We start from the raw sequence: 20,291 nt of genomic DNA on the forward strand, positions 1-20,291 counted from the left end.
AGGATTTGCTATAGGGATTATAAATAAGAAGCAGCTAGCGTAAGGTAGGTGTTTGTGTATCTCTGTTGTCACTAGTACCAGCCAAGAATATGGAGAAATTGGAACCCTTGTGCACTTTTGGTGGGAATGTAAAATGATGTCATGGCTATGGAAAAAAGTATGGAGATGTCTCAAAAAATTAAAAATAGAACTACCATGTGATTCAGCAATCCCACTTCAAGGTATTTAGCATAAATAATTGGAAACAGGCTCTCAAAGAGATATTTGCACTCCTGTGCTCACTGAAACATTAGTCACAATAACCAAGAGGTGAAAACAACTTAAATGTCCGTTGACAGATTAATGGATTTTTTAAAAATGTGGTATATACATGTAATGGAATATTATTCAGCCTTTAAAAAAAAGAAGGAAATCCTGAGGACATTATGGTAAGCATATGGAATATGGTAGCTATAGAAGGACAAAGGCTGCGTGATTCCATTTATGAAGTATCAAAAGTAGTCAAATTCTTGAAGCAGAAAGCAGAATGGGGGTTGCCAGGGACTGGAGGAGGGAGAAATAGGGAGTTGCTGTTCATGGATAGAGTCTCAATGCTGCCCAACAATGTATATACATGTTAACAATACTGTTAACAATGCTGTACTGCAGACAAACATTTAAGAGTAGATTTCATGTTATGTTTTTTGCCACAATTTTAAAAAAAGAAAGAAATGCAAAGTGGTATAGCCACTTTGAAAAAGTTTGACAGTTTCTTATAACATTAAACATAGTTGTGCAAAACTGGGGCTTCCCTGGGGGGCGCAGTGGTTGAGAATCCACCCGCCAATGCAGGGGACACAGGTTCGAGCCCTGGTCCGGGAAGATCCCACATGCCAAGGAGCAGCTAAGCCCATGCGCAACAACTACTGAGCCTGTGCTCTAGAGCCCGCGTGCCACAACTACTGAAGCCCATGCACCTAGAGCTCGTGCTCTGCAGCAAATGAAGCCTCCGCAGTGAGAAGCCCGCGCACCACAACAAAGAGTAGCTCCCCCTCCACAACCAGAGAAAGTCCACGCAAAGCAACGCACACCCAAAACAGCCAAAAATAAATAAATAAAACAAATTTATTTAAAAAAAAAACACAGTTGTGCAAAACGATCCAACAATCACATTCCTAGGTATCGTTCAGTTAGTTTCAAAACTTAAGTCCACATAAGAACTTGCCTGCACATGGTTACAACAGCTTTATTCATAAGTACCCCCAAAATGAAAAGAACCAATTTCCTTCAACAAGTGAACATAAACGGTGGTACACCTATACAATGAAATACTTCTCAGAGAGAAAACAGAAATGAGTTATTAAGGCAAAAAGACCTGGAAGAAAAGCATACTGATAAGTGAAAGAAGCCAGTCTGAAAAGACTACACACTACATGATCCCAACTACACGACATTCCAGAAAAGGGAAAACTATAATGACATTAAGAAAAATCACTAGCTGTCTGGGGTTCTGAGGAAGATGGAGAGGGACGATTAAGTAAAGCATAGGGGATTTTTAGGGTGTTGAACTATTCTGTGGAGTCAGTACATGTGTTAGTTAGTTCACAACCTCGGGAGTTTCCCAAGTGTAATCGGAAACCAGCCCCCACCCATGCAGGGCAAGGATCTCTTGCCCTGTGAGAGGTGAACCACTCCAGATTAGTAGGTAGTGGTTTTAACAAGAAAGGCAACTTCCAAGACTTGCCTTGGGCGGCCACCAAGACAAGTAGATCTCTGCCTCAACCCACCCAAGTCTTAAAAGTTTACATAGAAGCCTTAACTGGATTCAGTCACATATACAGTCCAGAGAGTCTCAATACCACATTATCACCTCTGGGCAGGATCCTTGGGGCAGCTTGTGGGAGTGGAGAAAACAAGTGGAATGCACATTCCAAGGACAGGGGAGGGGGCAAGGAGCCTCCTATTGCCAGGGTCCAGCTCACGGGTCAACAGCTGGTCACATCCTCTCGATGACCTCCCCCAACAACATGACATTAGGCATTTGTCAAAACTCAGAACTGTTCAACAAAAAGAATACACCTTAATGTATGCAAATTTAAATGTAAGAAGTTGGGGGATCCCAGCAAGGAAGACAGATTACAGCAAAAAATCTCACTGTATTACAAATGTATAAAACAACCTCACGAAGGGAGTGGGGAGGAGAGGTACCGACCCAAGTAACTTGGAAATGAGTGGAGTCTGTGAGACTAAAGGCAAAAGAAATAAATCCTTCCTGGGAAGAAATAGAAAATTTCTCCCTCCCACACAGGGGTACAGATTAACAACCTTGACTGCTATATATATTCTGGAATGAATGGTGAATGGGGGGATTCAGGTTTCTCACTGCTGGAATGTGAATTCACAGATAAGGGAGGGTAGCAGGCTAGAATGATCCCTGTGTAATGAAGCAGAGTTGGAGACATCAGGAGGAACTCATATGCAGCTTTAATATATAGATGATTATATAAAGAAGTATTTATAGATATGTGTATATACACAGGTTAGTTTACATGCATGGATTTCTTTGTTCGGTCAGCTGAGAGGGCCCAAAAAAACAACAATGAGCACACCCAGCTTGGTTTCTAATACCATTCTTCAATAAACTGAACCAGGGCTTCTTGGAGAAATGGTTGATTCTAGGACTGGGAAGGAAATTGACAAGATGAGCGTGGAGCATCTTGTATTGCCAGGAAGTTAAGGAGATAATATAAAATAAATAAATAAAATCCACCTCAAGGGTATGTCAAAGGACAAAGGAGCCAAGTGAAGAGCTCCAAATGGCCAAAGCTGAAACAATTTAAGTAATAAAATAAGTAATACTGGATTATAACCCAAAGTATAAAATAAATATCCATGAGTCCACACTATATAAATGATTAAATTAATTAATAAAGAGACAAATCTATGTGGAAGAATTCCAAAGCATTTATGTAACTATTCGGATCTCAAGGAGGGGGAGCCTAATTCCTTAAGTCTGGGTTGTACATAGTGGCTTCCTTCCAAAGAGGACAGTATGGAAGAAGGAGAAATAAAGAATAACTTTACAGTGAAGAAACTTGACAAACACTACCTCCGCTGGGTGATCAAGGTCAATGTCAATTCATAAATACTGTTAAGAGTCTGTACCCTTGAGATGATGTGATGTAAATGGCACTTGACCTCTGTGATCTTCCTGCCCAAAACCCACAAGCCCAGTGTACACAGAAGAAAATTATTAAATTCCAATAGAGGGGCATCCTACAAAATATCTCACCCATATTCCTCAAACTATCAAGGTCATCAAAAACAAGTATGGGAAATTATCACAGCAAGAGAAGCCTAAGGAGACATGATAAATATGAAATGGAATCCTGGAAGAGAAAAAGGACATTAGGTAAAAACTTAGGAAATCTAAATAAACTATGGAATTTAGTTAATAATAATGTATTGATATTAGGTCATCAATTATAACAAATGGACCATACTAATATGTTAATAACAGTGGAAACTGGATGTGGGGTATATGAGATCTCTTTGTACTATCTGCTTCATTTTTCTGTATATCCAAAACTGTTCTAAAAAAATTAACTATTTACAAAAAAAAGACAAAGAAAAAAAAAGATAAGCCACAGATTAGGAGAGAATATTTAAATACTTTCAAGGCACATATGTGATAAAGACTTGTATCCAGGCTATATAAAGAATTCCCAAAACTCGGAAGAAAACAATCCAATTTAAAAATGGGAAACTGATCTGGACACTTCACCAAAGAAGATATACAGACAGCAAATAAGCACATGAAAAGATACTCAACATCATTAGGGAAATGAATATTATTAAAACAACTATGAGGCACCACAACACACCTAAGAACGGCTGAAGTTAGAAAGACTGACCATACCAAGCGTTAGCGAGGCGGTGGAGGTGGAACTCTCATAGACTGTGGTATGGAATGTAAAATGTAAAAATCACTTTGGAATACAGTTTGGCAGTGAAAAGATAAACATACACCTACCACATGATCCAGCCACTTCACTCCTAAGTATTTACTTCCGAAAGAAAGCATATGTCCATACAAAGACACAAACAAGAATGTTCATAGCATTCTGTGTATTTTAACAGCCAAAAACTGTTAACAACCAAAACATCCATTAACAGGTGAACAGATAAACAAATGATGGTGGAATTCTACAACAGAATACTTCTCAACAATAAAAAGGAATGAACCACTGATATATGCAGTATCATGGATGAACTTAAAATAATACTGAAAGAAGCCAGATCACACAAAAAAAGAACATACTGTATGATTCCATTTATACTAAACTCTGGAAAATGGGAACTCATCTATAATGGCAGGACGCAGATGAGTGGTCGTCTGGGGGGAAAGGGCGCAGGAGTAAGGATTACAAAGGCGTAGGACGACACTTTCAGGAGTGACTGGTTGTTCACCACCTTGAGGTGATGCTTTCATGGGTGTGCAGACGTCAAAACTGATCAGACTGCCCACTTTAAATATGTGCAGTTTATATCAGTCAGATATCAATAAAGCATTTACATATGGTAATGTAGTAATAATGCAGTGAGAGAAGGACTAAGCAGAGTAAGGTTTTTCCCTTCTCAAAGGAAGGACTTTGTGGAGGGTTGAAATTCTGAAGGACCCTGTATCAGTATCATTGCAAGTGCTCGCCTACAAACTGTTACTGGTCCACAACGACATAAGGAATTTGCACAAGAAGGTAAAACAACTACCTCCCAAAGCACGCTGGGAGGCCAAAATTTCTCAGTGAAGAAAGAAGTATATTGATGAACATTGTGGCACAAGCTCCACATCTAATCACCAAGCTGTAACAAACAGTTCATAGAGTGGCATTAGCCTACAGACACGTTTTGAGTAGCACCGTCTGAACTGCACTCACTCTTATTAATCTCACTAAGCCTACCCTCATCTGTATGATGAGAATAAGAGGAAATGCTCTGGACACCTCGAATAATAATCTGATGATGCTCTAATGAATTATAAATCTTGCAAAAATCAGGTACCAGTGATGTGTTATTGAGTTATGTAGAAAGTCATCTGAAATAAAGCAATATATAAAAATAAAATATTTTTTATTTGCTCAAAATGCTTGTTTTTAAAGTTAACTGAAATTAAAAATGGTCTGTTTTCCAATGAAGTTGTTAACATCCAAAACTTCATTAAGAGTTTGTAACAAATTAAGAGTTTACAACAGATGTGGTCTATATACAGTCTTAGCTGACATTTGGATCGTAGTGTATACTCTATACAATGACATGTATTCTTTTTATCAGAGCATACTCTCCTGATCAGACACAGAAATACAGAAGTTACAGTGTTATTTTCATTTTTATCTATGTTCTAATATGAGATTTTAGTTTCTAGAATTCAAAACTCAAAATCGTTCACACAGATTTAGTGTTTTTTCACGTCTGGAGCACTTCTCTAAGAAATTTTACATTTTATAAACTTTCCTTTGAAATACGAGAAAAACATGGAATCTCCTGAGTTACAGATGTAGCTTATACATTCTTCAAAAGTTATTTTTTTAAAATATCACAAATTAACCATATATATCCATAATAAACATCCTTGCTATTCACATAGTTCTTTAAGCAATATTCAAGTATATTTGTGCTTGTAAGTTTACATGACTTTAGAGCCTACTTTTAGCTTTCAATAAAACTGTATATCTGTAAAGGTTTCTCAAATATGTAATAAATGAAGCAAAACAGTCATTATGAAAATATAAACTGCTATTATAGCCTTTTCATCTTTCATGTTTTTATGCATTTCTTGTCAACCATATAATTTCCTGTTCTTTAGGGAAGTTGATAAATTGTTGTCTTTGTAATCTCAACACTGCTGCTTTCTCAGCAGGCCATAAGAGTGTATCACAGGTTTCCTAACACATGGTATTCACTCTGCCGTATCAGCTGTAGCAGTGGAATCCGATAATATTGGTATTCATCACTTCCAGTTATTTCAACTGCAGGACCACCTTAAAACACAAAGGGAGGGAAGGGCGGGAATCAGGTTATCCCAGAATGATGCCAGTATCTGCTGAATGAGATGCTTTGAAATCTCTGAAGAAGGGGCTGGAGAACTGACAAGTACAATGCACAGAAGGCACAGGTCTGCCAGGATCCATGCTTCAGACTCATCTAACATTTACACCAGGCCCTGCCACACACGCCTCCAGACTTGTAGCCTCATCCAAAGGCAAGCCAGGCTACCAGTTTGTTACTGGGCACGTGGACCGGTCATCAAGGCACCACGATGGCCGAGTGACTACAGAGTATGGAGGGAAGATGAAGTATACCAGAGTTTCAAAAAGATCGAGCCAAGATGGGTTAGTGGCAAGAGAGGTTGGTAAGAATAACTGACTTTAATCCTTGAGACACGATCACTAGAGACGACGCTCGGCAACAAGGAAAGGAACATACGCAACGCAGGGAATTATTTTTATGTCTTCCTCACAGCAGCAGTTTCTACTGTCTAAATATTATTTTTCACATTAGTTAAACACTCGGAATTGTTACTGTTACTTAGCCATTCCTTTGTAAATGTAAAGCTTTTGGTCCTTCATTAGCTCTATTTTGTCTCAAGCTGATTTCTGTCCTAATAACTACAAACCATATTTTGTCTCCGGTACTTAAAGCGATTTTCTACCATTTGTCCAGTAAATAAGACAATCTTTTTCTTCAAGATCATTAACTATTTTTAATCATTAAATGTCTTCAGAATCAACTAATTTCACAACTCCAAGTTAAAAAAAATTTTTTTACCATTAATGAGCACTGGAGCAAAACAAATCTAGCTGTTATTCTTTAAAAAAAATAACTACTTGATAAATTATGTTCTATTAATGTAAATTAAAATTATAATTAATGTAATATCTAAAACTAGAGAAGAACATATCAAAACATATCTTCTGTGCTTGACATAAAATATCAGGAACAAAAGAAATATTAAACATAAATGATTCGTTTTTCTTATATTGCTCTAATGGTATCAATCAGAAATTAAATATTTTGAACCATACAAAAAAATTAAAACACATACCTTATTAGCTGCTTCCAAGGAATTTATTAGATTCTGCAGCTCTTCTTTACTCATTTCAACAGAATACGGCTTGACTTCACCATTTTCTTTCACATCTAGATGAAGGTTTAAAAGTGGCATTTGTAGTGTAGCAATCTTGTCACTAGAAAGTGCAAGCTGTTTAAAATGAGAAAAATACTAATTAGTAAGTAGTATTAAAAAGGAATATATTACATATGCATCAGAGCTTACAAACAACACGTTAGAAAAAAGCGTGCTCCTGTTTGCTATGAAGTACAGGGAAATGTGAAAGGAGTAAAAGAAATTAAACCCATGCCAAACCAGCATATATCTGAAGAACAGAAAAAGAAAAGAGAGAGAGTAGTTTAGGGGAAAAAGTTTAGTTCAGGATTTTATGGTAGGAGTAGAAATCTAGAGCAGCGTTATGGCTGGGAAGTACTGAATGGGTCCAATGCATCAAGAAACACAGAATTTTAAAGAAGTGTAATGATAACAATAGGATGAAAGTCCGTGTACAAAGATAAAACTAAAAACACCATTAAGTCTCAGAAATTAAGATGCTTAAATAATGAGCAGATAACTCTCTATTAAACTATTGAAAAATGTTATCAAGATACCATCTTTGATCAGAGCCACTCAACAAAAACATATGACACTTTTACCTCTTCTACTTTCTGTCTAGAGGAAATGGAAGAACCAACTGTTTACGATACTAAAGCTTTTTGAAACAAGCATCATAGCTTCACTGGCAGATAGCAAAGAGAAACTCAGTTTTCCTGGAATCTGAGCCAGTAACCCCACAATAACTGCATTTTGGAGTGCTACCACTTGCAAAAGTTTACTTGGGCAATAGTAAAGGACTCCCTCCCTGACAACCAACCTCAAAGGATCTCCCTTGTGGTGCATACACTACAGGACCAAACAAACCTTCACGTAGCTCCTCCATCCTCTCTCCAAAATACAGGACCCATAATATCTGAGAAAGCATCACCTTCAGGTTGTCCGCCTCATCAATAATTTTCCTCAATATTTCCAACAAGTGGTTTCCCAGCCTATGTTTGAGTACCAGCTATGAGAAGGAGTGTGCTAACTCAAAAAGAGGTTAAAATAATTTTCAGGGCTTCCCTGGTGGCACAGTGTTGAGAGTCCACCTGCCGATGCAGGGGACGTAGGTTCGTGCCCCAGTCCGGGAAGATCCCACATGCCGCGGAGCGGCTGGGCCCGTGAGCCATGGCCGCTGGAGCCTGCGCGTCCGGAGCCTGTGCTCCACAACGGGAGAGGCCACAACAGTGAGAGGCCCGCGTACCGCAAAAAAAAAAAAATAATTTTCAGATACGTATAGTGGTTAAATTATTATTTCTTAGGTTGAATTGAAACCTATCTTATTACAAATCATATACTTTAGCCTTTGTCCTATTCGCCAGAGCCACAGAGTACATATCTATTCCTTCATCTACATGACTTTTAGCCCTTTAATGACTTAAAGCTTTACTTAATTAAATTTATTATACTTGTAATTTATTATACATGGTTTAGATGTCTGCAGTGCACTTACTGATGCCCAAGTTAACACAAAAGATGTAATTTTAATTATCTTAGATACATTTTTAGGAAAATGTATTCTCAAAAGTACATAAATTTTAGATATATATTACAAAAAATAAATCTATTCAAAAAATGAAATAAAAAGAATACTCATAAATAAATATATTCCCACCTTTAACTGCCAATCAAAATCCTGTAGCTGTGAAGAGGAAATATCAACTATCTCTTCCAACAGAGCCTGCCTGATTTCATCTTTCCTACTTTTTAAGCATTTCATGATAGCTTCTTGATGAGATGAATTCAACTGATCCAAATGCTGAGATATCTATGAAAATAAAAATAGATGGTCAGAAAATAAGTGAAAGGGCCTGTTTATTTTTTTAATTTTTATTGGAGTATGGCTGCTTTACAATGTTGTGCTAGCGTCCACCACACAACAAAATGAATCAGCCATACACATAGAGATATCCCCTCCCTTTTGGACTTCCCTCCCATTTAGGTTACCGCAGTGCATTAGGCAGAATTCCCTGTGCTATACAGTATGTTCCCATCATTTGTCTATTTTATACATAGTATTGATAATGTATATGTGTCAATCCCAGTGTCCTAATTCCTCCCACCCCACCCCTTCTCCCCTTGGTATCCATACATTTGTTCTCTACGTCTCTGTCTCTATTTCTGCTTTGCAAATAAGACCACCTATACCACTTTTCTAGATTCCACATATATGCGTTATTATACGATATTCGCTTTTCTATTTCTGACTTACTTCACTCTGTATGACACTCTCTAGGTTCATCCACATCTCTACAGATGACCTAATTTCACTCCTTTTATGGCTGAGTAATATTCCACTGTATACATGTACCACATCTTCTTTACCCATTCCTCTTTTGATGGACATTTAGGTTGCTTCCATGTCCTGGCTATTGTAAATAGTTCTGCTATGAACACTGGGGTGCATGTGTTTTTTTGAATCATGGTTTTCTCTGGGTATATGCCCAGTAGTGGGATTGTTTGGTCATATGGTAGTTCTATTTTTAGTTTTTTTAAGGAACTTCCATACTGTTTTCCATAAGTGGCTGTATCAATTTACATTCCTACCAACAGTGTATGAGGGTTCCCTTTTCTCCACACCCTCTCCACCATTTATTGTTTGTAGATTTTTTGATGATGGCCATTCTGACCAGTGTGAGGTGATACCTCATGGTAGTTTTGAGTTGCATTTCTCTAATAATTAGTGATGCTGAGCATCTTTAGGGCCTTTCTGTTTAAAATGTAAACAACAGTCACACTCTCACATACCCTTTAAAATAGTAGTGTCAATAAATGAAAAAAAAACTTCTATAACCATGAAACAATAAGATGAGGATGCATAACCAATAAACAAGAGGTTTTAACAAATTTCTGCAAAACAGAAAGTAAAGAGGGCTGACCAGTGAAGCAGAAAAAGAGTGAATACACTTGGAAACCACTAAAGCTGGTATACCTATACTAATGTATCAGAAAACAGACTTTGAGAAATAAAGCAGGATAGCAAAAGGGTTGTTCAACAGAAATACATATCACAAATGTGTGTGCACGTAATAACACCGCTTCAAAATATATAAAGCACCAAAACTTGGCAGAAAAAGAGAAATGGGTAAATCAACTTTCATAATTAGAGATGTTAACAAACCTCTCAGTAACTGATAGAAAGAGACAAAAAATCAGTAAAAATATAGCATTGAAAAACATTTTCTGCTCAACCTAACTACACATAGAACACTACACCCTACGATTGCAGAATACATATTATCTTCAAATGTATATGGGACATCCCCGAAAATGAACCATATGCTGAGCCATGTCGCAAATCACAACAGATTTCCAAGGACTGGAACCATACTATTTATATTTTTGAGCCACTGTGTAATTAAATCATAACTGAAAAAAATTCCAAACATGTTGCTGAAAATTAAGCAATATGGTAACACAGTACTAAGTGACAAAAGAAATACATCTTGCATAAACACTTACAGAGAAAAAGGAAACAAAACAAACTTCCTAATTCATTCCATGAGACCAGAATAAAACTTTATATTCTGAAAAAAAAATTATAGGAAAAAAAATTATGGGCCAATATCACTCAAATATAAATGAAAAAATCCTAAACAAAATATTGGCAAATCACGCGGAGCGGCTGGGCCCGTGAGCCATGGCTGCTGGGCCTGCGTGTCCGGAGCCTGTGCTCCACAACGGGAGAGGCCACAGTGGTGAGAGGCCCGCGTACCGCAAAAAAAAAAAAAAAAAAATTGGCAAATCAAACCAAAAGTTACATTAAAAAAAGATAATACATCACGAGCAAGTTGAGTTTATTTTGGCAACGTAAGGTTAGTTTAACATTCAAAAATCAATGCAAGGCATCCCATTAACAAAATAAAGGTGAAAATAATAAATAAATTCAGGAAAAAAGCATTTGATAAAATTCAATACCTATTAATGATAAAAATTCTCAGCAAAGTAAGAATTGTAGGAAGCTTCTTTAATCTAATCACGGATACCCATAAAATCATACAGCTGACACTAAATTGTGAAATAGTGAACACATACATTCTCTGTAAGATCAGGAACAAGGCACTGCTTTTTTTTTTCCCCCCAAAACTGTCCTGAAGGTATTAGCCAGTGCAATAAGAGGGAAAATAAAAGGTATTAAAATTGAAAAAGAAAATGATTGCATACAAAAAAATCCAAGAAAATTTATAAACCATTATATATAAATAAATTTAGAAAGACTGTTGGACACAAAGTATATAAAAATCAACACTCTTTGCACATACTAGCAATACACAACTGGACAGCAAAATTAAAGAACATTAGAAACATCAGTTACTTAGAAATAAATCCAACAAAATATTTGCAAGACCTCTACACTGAAAACTACAAAATATTAGAGTGAAACTGAAGTTAATCTAAATAAATGGAAGGTCATACCATATTCATAGATCAGAAAGCTCAATACTGTTAAGATGTCAATTCTCTCCAAAACAGTCTAGAGATTCAGTGCAATCCCATGCTATGCACTTAATGTCCCCTAAAAATTCATGTTAAAACTCTGACCTTCGGGCTTCCCTGGTGGCACAGTGGTTGAGACTCTGCCTGCTGATGCAGGGGACATGGGTTCGTGCCCTGGTCCAGGAAGATCCCACATGCCGCAGAGCGGCTGGGCCTGTGAGCCATGGCCATTGAGCACGCGCGTCCGGAGCCTGTGCTCCGCAACGGGAGCGACCACAACAGTGAGAGGCCCACATACCGCAAAAAAAAAAAAAAAACAACTCTGACCTTCAAGGTGATATCAAGAAATGGGGCCTTGGAGATGTAATCAGGTTTGGATGAGGTCATGCAGGTGGGACCCTCATGATGGGATTAGTGCCCTTATAAGAAGCACCAGAGAGTTTGCTCTCTGTCTCCACCCCTACCCCCACAGCCATGTGAGGACACAGCAAGAAGGCAATCATCTGCAGCAAGGAAAAAAGCCCTCACCAGGGACCAGAATCAGCCACACCTTGACTTTGGACTCCCTAGACTCTAGAACTGCAAGAAATTAATTCCTGTTATTTAAGCTACTCACTCCAAGGTATTTTGTTGTGGCAGCCCAAGCTAATACTCCCCATCAAAATTCCAGCAGGTTTTTTGGTTAAAACTGACAAGTTGATTTTAAAATGCACCTGAAAATACAAAGGATCTAGAGTAACGAAAGCAATCTTGAAGAAACACAAGGTTGAAGCTCTTCTACTACCAAATATAAAAACTTAATGTAATATGGCTTTAATTCTACAATAATTAAGACATTGTAGTATGGGCAAACATAGACAAACAGACTAATGGAGTGGAAAAAGAGTCCAGATAGAGAACCATACATATATGGTCACCTGATTTCTGAGAAAGGCTGCACAGCAATTTTATGGGGCAAGGATGGTCATTTCAATAAATGGTACTAGGTCAAGTGGATATCATATGGAAAAATTTGAATTTGACCCCTACTCCATACACAAATATTAATTCAAAATGCATCAGTGACATAAATGTAAAAGCTAAAACAATCAAGCTTCTACAAGAAAGCATCCAAAAACATCTTCATGGCTCTGGCACAAATATTTCTTAAACACAGCATTAATATCACTAACCATCAAAAGAAATACTGACAAATTGGACTTGATTAAAATTCAGAACTTCTACTCACCAAAAGATACTATTAAGAGACTGAAAAGGCAAGTAACATAAAAGATATTTAAAATACATATATCCAAGAACTCATATTCAGAATATCATCGAAATCAAAATGACAAACATACATAACTCCATTTTTTTCCCAAGTGGGCAACCTACACAAACATGCCCAAATGACTTTTGACAAAGGTACAAAAGCAATTCAATGGAAGGATACCCCATGACCCTGCAATTTCACTTCAAGATGTCTATCCTAGAAAAGCTGGTCCATGTGTGTACAAAAAGACACATACGAAATGTTTGTAGCAGCACTATTCATAATAATGAAAGAGGCAATGACCCAGCTGTTCATCAGTAGGGGGATAGAAAAATAAGCCCTACTAATTCCTATCATCAAATACTACAAGGGGTTAAAATACATAAACCAGATCTACATTTATGAACACTGGTAAATCTAAAATGCAATGTTGCAGAAAAATTACAAATAGATACAAACATTACCATTGACAAGTTACACATTTAAACAGCTCAAATAATTGTATATATTGCTTAAAGATGCAAATATTCACACAATATAGAATACAAAACACACACACAACTTCACAAGTGGTAATCTCCAGGGGGAGGGTGATATTTATGTGTATCTGTAATGCCTTGTTTCTAAAACACACACAAACCTGAAATACATAAAACGAAATTTTAACAACTGTTTAATTGTGGTAATGGGAATATAGGTGTCAGTTATATAACTTTCAGTTTTCTTCTATATGACTTAAATGTTTCACAATTTAAAAATATACAAACAAAAAAAAAATAAAAAAATAAAAAAAAAAATATACAAACAACCAAAAACAAAACTACAAAAATCCAGAACTTCCACAGATTTTCCACTTACAATTATGAGGTTTTTATCGTTATCTATTATACACTTAATAATGATGGCCCTTGTTTTATATAGTGCCCTGAAGACCAACTTAATAAAAAAAAATCTGAATACAAATTATTTATCATAAGGTATATAAATCTGAAATGAAGTTACCTCTTCATCAGATAAATTTTTACCAACTACAGCTTTGAAAAAGTTGGTAATGTCTTCTAGAACATGCACCCATTCTGTTGAATCCCAAACACTGTGATAATCCTGGTAGAGAGGATAAGTTCGGCCACAAATGCCATCAATTATTTTATGAAGAAGCTAGAGAGAAGAAAAAAGAGAAATAAATGTAATTATAAGTAAAATTATAAAACAGATTTATCTTCCTTGTAGCACATAAATGGTGTTGGGAGAAGTTCATGTTACCTTCAGGAGCAGCTGAGGTTGAAAAGCAACTATCCTTAACATTATTTTATTAATTAAAAGTTAGAGGGCTTCCCTGGTGGCCCAGTGGTTGGGAGTCCGCCTGCCGATGCAGGGGACACGGGTTCGTGCCCCGGTCCGGGAAGATCCCACATGCCACAGAGCGGCTGGGCCCATGAGCCATGGCCGCTGAGCCTGAGCGTCCGGAGCCTGTGCTCCGCAACGGCAGAGGCCACAACAGTGAGAGCCCCGCATACCGAAAAAAAAAAAAAAAAAAAAAAAAAAAGAGCTTCACACACCCACACACACACACACACAAACAGACTTTCTGTAATTGTCCACCTTCAGAAGCTAAAATAATTTTATAGACACACTGTTTCTCCAACGTTCCTGAAAGGAAGATGGTGAGTGTACAAGTTTCTCCTTGGGATTGCTTAGACATCGGATTTATACCAATAACGAAAAAACAAGGTATGACTCTTAGATCAAAGTCTTTTAACTGTAGATCTACACACCTCTTCTCTCCGTTTTCCACAACACCCACACATTTCTTTTGGTCCAAAAAAAGCCCTCGGCGCCTTTCTTTCTTTTTTACATTCCTTTCTCTCTACCCTACCTTAATGCCAGCAATGGAAACCCTAACACATATATAACTAAACAAAGTAATTAAGATTGGATTTTGGAACAAAACTGTCTCGTCTGAATCCTATTTCCACTACATACTAGTTTTGCCAAGTTATTTAAACATTCTGTGCCTGTTTCCTCATGTGTAAAACGAGGATATCATCTATCCCTATAATGTTGTATGGATTGAAGAATACATGCAGATCACTTGGCACACTCCTGGCATTAAACACTGCTTGCCATTGTTATCCTTCATCATCTTATTATTATCATCATCATCACTATTACTACTACTACTACGGTACTACGTTCCATGCCTTTAACATATATTAACTGAGTACCTACTATACCAGCACTATTCTAGGCAAATAATAAATACGGTTTTCCTTCTCAAGGGATATTTGTGTCTTGTAAGAAGCATACTTGAACCCAAACAACTTGGAAATGCATTTAAGCAGCAAGGCTTCCAACTCTTTTCTCCTGGATCATAGTCCAGTCCATTTTAAGCAGTAACTCCTCTATAAACACCACACATATCGGAACAGAGATGAGCAACTGGTGACACTACTTCCAAATGTTGGCTAAAGCACTATGTGAACAGAAATTTTATTTATCATAAATTAACCAACATTTTCAACTTGAAATTCATTCAAAATTCTCTACCTATATTTCACCTTATCCCAAACTGTCCCCCATGCTAAAACAAAACTCAGAACTCAAACTGAAAAATAAGAGTGCTATCCTTTTGGAATATATTTTTTAAATTAATTCACAAATATGTAATGAGCACTTCATTCCAGTTATTAAACAAGTTAATGTAAATACAAAGAAAAATAACTATAACAGCTACCATTTATAAAGCCCGAATTATGTACCAAACACTGTGCTGATCTTCACTGTAACCCCGTGAAGTAAGCCTTGCTATTACCCCCATTTTACAAATGAGGAAACTGAGGATAAATAAGATAAGGTCATACATATCAGAGCCTCAGTCCATTAGAGAAAACTAATATATCAATAAATAAATGTAATTTAGGATGATAAGAGTTATAATACAAGTTTACAGAAGGTACAAAACAGCACAGAGGAAGGAGGGGAAAGTATGTCTTAAAAGGATGAGTAGTTGGCCAAACAGGAGAAGGGCATTTCTAGTCACAAGCAGCTACATATGCAAATAAGTGTAAAACCACATGGCACAATTTGGGAGATGACAGCATACAAAGCTGGAGAGGTGGTGGAGGCCAAATCACAAAAGGCCTTGTATACAGTGCAAAAGAGCCAAAACTTTAATGTGTGTTCAATAGGGAAGCAACCTATTCGCATATCTGCATTATGGTTCTATAAATCTGCCAAAAGGGCGGGAGCTATAAGGAGGGAAAAGGGAAAGAGGTGAGTCCAAAGGCTCCCATCTTCCATTTACCAGCAAGAGATTGGGGAGGAGGGGGTGTTACTGTCGAGGACACTCAAATTGGAGGCAGCAGGGAGGTAAAGAAGATGTGAAAAGGAGGACCAAGGATGATACTCAGAATTTCAAGTTGAATGACTCAGAAAGTGGCGGTGTCACAAACCAAAAATGAGGCTATAGCTACAGAAGGAGTAAGTCAGGGAGAAAATGAGGAGCTCAGCCAAGGATATACTGAATTTGAGACACCTGTGGTGTATCTAAGCAGTAGCCTGACACTCAGGGAAGAGAGTTTTGGATCCAGAGATTCAGGAGTCATCTACATACCTGGCAGTAAAGGTTATGGGCCTTATCTTTGTAGTACGCAGGTAGAATGAAGACAGGAGCAGGAAGCTAATGCAAGAGTCAAAGTCAACAGATCTGAGCATCTGCTTCCACTTTGCCACTTATTCCAATAGTTTGACAACTTTGGGTAAGTTACCCAAACCCTCTACTGACATTTTAGTTTCCTCATTTGTAAAATCAGAGAAAAGAGTTAAGATGGTTTTTCTTGATCCTGGTAGGATAAGTAAATTTATTCCCCTCTATCTCCCCACACTATCCCCATTGTAAATGGAACAGAGAAGGAAGGAAGGCGGAGATTTGGGACTTATAAAAGCTGCATATCATGGACACTGAAGGCCAGGCCACCATAGCCTGGGATCCAGATGTCAGGCCCAGTGATAAAGCGAAGCTTAGTAAACATTAATTGATTCCTTCCTTCAGCAGACACTGATTAAGAAATCACCTTGGGCCAGACATAACTCTCAAGAACTGGGGATATAAACAAGGTATCTACCCTGAAGGAGTTCCGAATAAAAGAGGCCAGTGGCAAGAGGACCAGTTAAGCAGTTGTATTCAAGGAAGACTCAATCAGGCCTCAATTGCCGGGGGACAGAAAAGGTGGGAGTAAACATGTTAACATATTAATTACAAAACAAAGTGTTAGCACTCTGAAGTCAGAGGGCAAAGGACCACAGTTCCTAGAGCTCATGCTGAAACTCAGTTTTGCATATATATTGCCTTTTTTTTTTTTTAGCTGTTGGCAAATTTCCTTACGGTCAGGAGACCTGGGGCACTAAGGGTTTTTTCACTTGAAAGTTCAAGAGAAAAAAAACACTTCTCAGGCAGATTTTCCTCTTACAGCAACCATTGGATTTTCTTCCTTTCACACAGGTCACAGTCAAAATTTCGTTATATGTACTTACCGTCTCCACATTTCTCTCACCTTTCAAACTAAAAATCTGCTGCTGCCAAAAACAATACTGTAAACTGCCAGGGCCTTTGGTATTAAGACTTAACACAGGAGCATGGTATACAGAGACTCCCGCTCACCTGTCCAGACTTAGTCTCCCTGCTCTGCTTCCCACTCTGAACTCCAGCCTCTAAAACTAGAGCAGGTCCTGAAATTTCCCTGGGGCTGGCTTTCTTCTACCTTTGCACCTGCTATTCCCTGGCCTGAAACTCTCTCTCTCCCCTCTGCCCAGTCTGGTTCCTACTCCTCTTACAAGACCCAAGCTAGAAATCTAGGCAGCCGCTCTGGAAAACCTTCCCTTGCCCCTTCAAATCTGGGTTGCTACCTCTCCCACGAACTCCCTACTGGGTGACTCGGTTTGGTTTCCTTGTTAGATGACAAGGTCTACCAGGGTACAGGCTGCCTCGCTCACCATTTTACCTTATCCCATCAGGGCATTCAGCACATAGTAGACTTCAATGAAAAGTCGTCTGAACAAACGAATAAGGCTGCTTTTTCCAGACTCTCATAAACCAGGTTACTTCTTAGACTGGAGTTGCCAACGTATATGTCACCTCCTGAGGTAAGGTCCACCTTGGACCACCTATCTAAAGTAAGTCTCCCAGTTTTGGTAGCATTTATCTTTTTTTTTTATTCTGTCGCCCTCAAGGGGGTATGGTATGCCTCTCTAGGTCACCAAAGCATCCCAAGCACCAGGCACTGTGCCTGGTACATAGGGAGCGTTGGGGAGCTTTGCGCTGAATGAGTCGTATACGAGACGTTGCAAGCCAACCCGTACAGATTGTAAGTTTTCAAAGACTACGTGGCGACTCCACCCCCCGGCCCGGGTCACTTAGTCCCGGCCGCTTGCGGGAGAGAACAGGCAGTCCCCACTCAGGTGCGGGCGCGGCGCGGCGGGCGTCTGCGTGCAAAGCGCCCAGAGAGGCCCCTGGAGGCCGGGTCGCAGAGGTGGCGACCCAAGCCTCGGCCTCCTCAACTCTCCAGGAGACGCAGGGGGCGGGCCACCCGAAATCACACCCGTTCCTCCTCCTTCCCCTGGTAAGCAGGCGCGAGCCCCGCAAAGCCGTCCAGGTGGGGCCTGCCCCGCACGCCAGGCCTTCTCGGAGCCCGGCCCCGCGTAGCCGCCCCTAGCGCCCTCCTCACCTGCAGGCCCAGCTCGGCAGGAAGCTTCTGCAGCCGCCACAAGGGAACCCCCTCTTCCGGCTCCATCCTGGCGAGTAGCGAGGCTGGGTCACATGACCAGTCCTGGCGTCTCCTTTGAAGCCGCGGCTCGCTCACGTGACTCTACCCAGCTGGTCGGGGTGGGCGGGGCGGGCCTGGAGACGCTGGAGCCCTTGTGCGCTTGCGCAGAGATGGAGGCCTCGCTTTCCCTATGAGCGAGGAAAATACTTTCTGCCCGTTGCGACGTTGAAACGTTTGTTACACACCCGTATGGTATTACGTGGAAGGCATATTCGCGAATCTCTCAAAGCAGTTGGTAACTTTGTTCAGAGTTTTATTAACCTTTCTCTGCACACTTAGAGGTATGGTTATCTTTCATTTCGGGGATTACAGGTGACTTTGATTCCCTTTTAGTTTTTCTAAATTTTCTATTCAAAGTTTTAGTTTTAAATGATTTTATTTAAAATGCTAGATTATGATTCCATCTAGTCCCTTTAATTTTGGCTTGAAAATTAGCCAAATCTTACCTGAACTCATCCCCTTCTTTCAACATCTTGCTAAATGCAAGCAATAACAACCGACATACGCTGATAATCTGTCTTCCAATCGCATTGCCTAGAACTACAGTCTCAGTTGGCGTAGGTTCTGCCTTCCAAATCGTCAAAGGCAGTGCATAACATGAATCCCAGCTTTCTGGCCTGCCGCCATACACTAAATCAACTACATATTTTAGGTTATGTTACAGTACCTCCCACTCATACCAATTTCTGCGTTGGTCAGAGTAGGTTGACTAACAAAACAACGCCAAAATTTTAGTAGCTTAACATAATATTTTTTCTTTATATGTGTGTCAGTTTAATAATACAGGTAAGGTATAGGTGGTTAGGAGGCTCTTTTAGTCTTCAAGACCTCAGAGTCCTGTCTGTTCAGTCACTGGGGAAAAAGCATGTGAAAGATAATAAAGGAGATTTTTATGTGCCAAATCTAGAAATGGGGAACATCATTTCTACCCGTTTCCATCAGCCAGAACCCAGTTTCATGGTAGCAACTAACTGTAAGGTAATCTGGAAAATACAGTTTAGCTGTGTTCCCAAGAAGGAAAAGAAACAGTTTGGTAAACACACAGTTTATGTCTACCACAATCATGCTGTTCAAAAGACAACTAAGAATGTCTAATACGAGGTATATCAACACTGTTAACCATCATTCTCTTTCACATTTTCATGTGGAACAATCATGCTTGGTAGCTTATTGTTAAAGTAAAATATTAAACCAGGCTCCAACTAACATCTTGTACCTGCCTCAAATTAGTATTGATTCAGGTTCATATTAAGAGGAGGGGCTGAGAGGTTAATAATTCAATCAACCCCTTTTTGTGTTATTGCCACAATCAGGTTAGATTAAAATCTGTGATTCTAGAAGTTATATCTGAGAGAAATCAAGAGGGTGAAACTGGCTGGTTGGCTGCTTAGGTAAAACTCTGGGCTATACTAATTTAGAATTATTATAAGAAAAGGTCCAGTCTTCAGTTTTTTATGTCCCCAGACTCTATTTTGTCATTTCACTCAAGATATTGACTCACCCTAACTGAACTTGCTTACCAGAATGTTACACAATAGGAACTGCTTCTCCTTAGTGTAATCTCTTTTGAAGAAAAACCTGTCTCTTTGAGTCTCCT

General features: G+C 38.8%; 1 protein-coding gene across 3 annotated transcripts in view; it reads right to left on the reverse strand.

The window, feature by feature from the left end:
* COMMD8 (COMM domain containing 8) overlaps nucleotides 1-18,711 on the reverse strand; it is a 39,945-nt gene extending 21,234 nt beyond the window's left edge. Inside the window, exons 1-5 of one of the 3 annotated variants that reach the window (XM_032632387.1) lie at nucleotides 18,596-18,691; nucleotides 13,875-14,030; nucleotides 8,799-8,951; nucleotides 7,082-7,237; nucleotides 5,091-6,017 (exon numbers count right to left, since the gene is read on the reverse strand). In XM_032632387.1, the coding sequence (XP_032488278.1) occupies nucleotides 5,997-6,017; nucleotides 7,082-7,237; nucleotides 8,799-8,951; nucleotides 13,875-14,030; nucleotides 18,596-18,661 (552 nt within the window). In that variant the 5' untranslated portion in view covers nucleotides 18,662-18,691 and the 3' untranslated portion in view covers nucleotides 5,091-5,996. Of the gene's footprint in view, nucleotides 1-5,090; nucleotides 6,018-7,081; nucleotides 7,238-8,798; nucleotides 8,952-13,874; nucleotides 14,031-18,595 lie in introns of those variants that run through there. The other 2 variants (XM_032632386.1, XM_032632385.1) reach the window with 2 other exon arrangements.
* Between the last annotated feature and the right edge of the window lie 1,580 nt (nucleotides 18,712-20,291).

The sequence above is a fragment of the Phocoena sinus genome, chromosome 5, assembly GCF_008692025.1.
Source record: "Phocoena sinus isolate mPhoSin1 chromosome 5, mPhoSin1.pri, whole genome shotgun sequence".
NCBI classification, from domain to species: Eukaryota; Metazoa; Chordata; class Mammalia; order Artiodactyla; family Phocoenidae; genus Phocoena; species Phocoena sinus.